Raw genomic sequence first — 3744 nt, forward strand, 5'->3', positions numbered from 1 at the left:
CATTGATATCCAGTTGAGCAGTTGCAAGTATAAGAGCCTACTGTATTGATACATTGCTGATTTCCAACACAAGAGTAATCTTGAGGGTTATTACATTCGTTATAATCTGAAATAAAATGTGATATTAGATTTTATCATAATACGATTAATATTGTAGCCCATAGTAATTATGATTTATTTTAAAATAAAGGGCAAAATTGTAATAAATTTGCTCCAAAAATTAAATTATTTACATTTAACAGGATTTCAATTCTAATTATATTTAACGCTTACGTTCTACATCATTATTTACTGTATGAGTAAAGATTGAATGATATTTTGTAAGCTTATAAGCTGAAAGTAACTGTGGTATCTTAATTTACCAGTGACATTAACACTTTGCACTACATAGCTGCTAATAGCTCCTGTCTGGATAATATTCTTCAACAAGGCTGTTCCTTGAGTGTAATTCTTTAAGACTGTAAGGATACAGTCAACAACAATACCGCCTAGCCTAGATATAGATATAATTTATACTTACTTATTTTAATACTGTAATAAATCTTAATGAATTAAAAAAATAATAGTGGAATACACAGATTAAAGTTTTATTTAAAATGCCATTCTATTATATAATTTAAATTAGATATTTAAATTTAATAGATTTACCTAAGATTAGTAAGATTAGTAATAGTAACGACTTTGACTTCGTTCGAGGTTCGTGAATCGTTTTGATATGCTGATGAAATCTATAACATTAAGTCATATAAATTAGTGATATTGATAGTATTTACATCGTATATAGTATTTTAATTAATTGATGCTATCTTGATAAGATTTATGCTTAAATACTGTTTATAAAATATATATCATCTCATATGTAGAAAAGAATTGGGTGATGCTACCAACATTTGAATCATCATATAAAGTTACGCGCGTACAAGTAAAAAAGTAAATGTAGCCCATGTCTTACGATTAGTTACTTACAGCAGTATGTAATTTAGATACTTCATTTTTATAAGCGGTGCTGTTTTTATCGTTCATAAGAGCATTAAATGGCGCATCAATTGTAATAGTAAGTTCGTAAGCAGTCTCTTCTACTCAGTCAAAAAATTAATAGGATTTTTGTAGTCAATATAAGAGCAGATTGATCTTACTTGATTTTCTACATTCGAATACAATATCAATTTTAGTAATTACTTTGACAGCTGTTTCCGTTTAGTATATTTGAGGTAGGTGATGTGGAATAAAATCCAGGCTTGCATTGACAGTTATAAGATCCAGCCGAATTGAAACAATTGGCATTATTGCCGCATGAATTACTGCTACTGCATTCATTTATATCTGTAATATACAAGGCATACATTGTTTGTCTAACTGCTTGATCATAATAATCAGTTGTTTTTAATTTGAAACAGGCCTAGTAATGAACTTTCTAGTAATTTGTAAAATTCATCTTACCGGTACAAGTTTTGCCATTTCCTGTATAACCGGAATTGCATGAACATATATAAGATCCAGGTGTATTTTGACAGTTGGCATTGGAATGACAAGGATAGGATGTACCACATTCATTTATATCTGCGAATAGTAGGAATACATAAGTGTTCTTTAAACATATATAAGCTATTGATATAACTAACTACAATGACTAATGCGTTTGCGTAAATATACAGCTAAAATTGGCATTTATTCAAATAAAAGCTTTCCAGAAATATACCAGAGCATGTTTTTCCGTCTATGTTAAGTGAATATCCGATTGAGCATCTGCATTGATATCCGCCGAGAGTATTATTACATAACATTTGACATGTATCAGTCTGATCTGCGCATTCATCAAGATCTATGGAATATTGGAAATTCTGTAGTTAGAGATAGCTCACAATCTCAATATTAGTATTTATATTAATGAATAAAAACGATTTTGATCAAGATTGACGATAACAATAATGATTACTAATAATACTGATGGCTCATTAAACTCTCACAACCGTTACCTTTGCAACTTACGCCATCGGGCTGCAATACATATCCATTCTTACACGCACATTGAACTTTTCCGTTGATAAGAGTACAGGACTCAGAACAGTTATTATTGCTACTACAGGAGGTTGCCGCTATAATAATTTGGTCAAAGAACACCTCTAACTTAGGATCAACCTATTGCCTTTGCTATAAATGAACGACTACACATAACATATACCTTGATACGTTATAGGCTAACTGTAAGGATAATTTTACACTTTTAAATAATTGAAAGCTACTTATTCCTATCATGAGAATTTACGTTATAAGCTATTTCAAAATCCAGAAAAGGACATTTTTTAAAGGTTCTTTACGTGTACGATAGCAAAAATATGCTATAATAAGCATCGTAATGTACCTATGCAGGTTTTATTATCACTGTTGAGGTAAAATCCAGAATTACACGAACAAAAATAACTGCCATTGGTATTGGTACAATTTTGGCCACAGATCTGTGAGTTCTTGAAGCACTCATCAATATCTATAGGTGCCATAATAAAAATTCATGAGTACTAGTTTTTATATAGTATCGAAATATTAAATATTGCGCTATACTACATGAATGTCAGCTGATTAAAGAAGAAATTTTATTTCCGTTGTTTAATTATTATGCGCAAAAATCAGAACTTAGCAAGGTATAAATGTATATATAAGATGTACTGAATATTCATGTACAGCTTCGGAATTGGATAGAATTTAAATGCCTAAACTCTGCTAATCGTTTATATATTGTGAGTGATTATCTTGCGACGACATATAATATATTACTGAGATAAATCCTACCTAAGCAAGTCTTTCCATCAGCGTTTAATTGATAACCAGATTGACAATCGCAGGTATAGCCTCCGATGGTGTTGACACAGACTTGTTGACAGTTGTTTGTGGCTGAACTAGCGCATTCATCGAAATCAGAGCACAATATACCATCTCCTGTATAACCTTGTGGGCAACTGCCGCATGTATAACCGGTTAATGGAGCTACATTATCTGTACAAGTTACATTCTCGTAACATGGGAAATTAGCACAGCTATCAAAGTCGACAGTGCAATGATCTCCGGTCCATCCATCCGAACAAATACATGGGACCTGAGATACGCTACCATCTTCTATGGTTTCTCCACTATAAGCAGAAGCAAAGCGTAGTTCAAAGTAACATAGTTATATTCTAAGATATGTAAATATATTTTTACTCTAACTAAATTAATGAATATGGTTAATAACTTACGTGTAGTCACAAGTACCACCGTTAGCGCAATAGCACATGATAATTTGTGCAGGACTGTAGATACTGGCTGCGTTCTTAGAATCTTTGGCCACGATTTGGATGCTAATATTGGTGTAAGTACTAACATTCCAAGTAAATTGATAAGTTGTAGGATTAAATGATGCGCCTAGAGGAGCGCTGTCTGCAGTAACAGTCACAGTATCGCCAGTATTAGGATCAGACACGCTTAATGCTGTAGTGTAGACTTCTCCAAAGGTAACATTTAATGTAGTAGGTCCAGTAATAACAGGTGGGAAATTTTCTGTTGAAAGACAAAATCAGTATACAGTAATATCATTTAAATATATTAATAAAATTGCTAGATGATTACAGAAGAAATTAAATAATTAGAAAAATGATGATATTTTACCTGCTTGATTTTCCGCTTCTTGGTAGCCGTCAGCTGTATCTTTACCTTGTACAGCTAATTTTACATTTAGAGTTTGACTAGCATCATACAAGCATGGGATATTGT

General features: G+C 32.0%; 1 protein-coding gene across 1 annotated transcript in view; it reads right to left on the minus strand.

Annotated features, from left to right (window-relative positions):
• Window positions 1–262: 262 nt before the first annotated feature.
• TRIADDRAFT_51365 (uncharacterized protein) overlaps window positions 263–3744 on the minus strand; it is a gene marked incomplete at both ends in the record, with an annotated part of 6527 nt that continues 3045 nt past the window's right edge. The window contains 11 exons of the mRNA XM_002108416.1: window positions 263–291; window positions 363–493; window positions 649–728; window positions 967–1076; window positions 1441–1560; window positions 1700–1822; window positions 1977–2096; window positions 2363–2485; window positions 2788–3125; window positions 3231–3531; window positions 3640–3693. Coding sequence (XP_002108452.1) covers window positions 263–291; window positions 363–493; window positions 649–728; window positions 967–1076; window positions 1441–1560; window positions 1700–1822; window positions 1977–2096; window positions 2363–2485; window positions 2788–3125; window positions 3231–3531; window positions 3640–3693 — 1529 coding nt within the window. The remainder of the gene's footprint in view (window positions 292–362; window positions 494–648; window positions 729–966; window positions 1077–1440; window positions 1561–1699; window positions 1823–1976; window positions 2097–2362; window positions 2486–2787; window positions 3126–3230; window positions 3532–3639; window positions 3694–3744) is intronic.

Source organism: Trichoplax adhaerens, genomic scaffold (genome assembly GCF_000150275.1).
Source record: "Trichoplax adhaerens TRIADscaffold_1 genomic scaffold, whole genome shotgun sequence".
Classification (NCBI taxonomy): domain Eukaryota; kingdom Metazoa; phylum Placozoa; class Uniplacotomia; order Trichoplacea; family Trichoplacidae; genus Trichoplax; species Trichoplax adhaerens.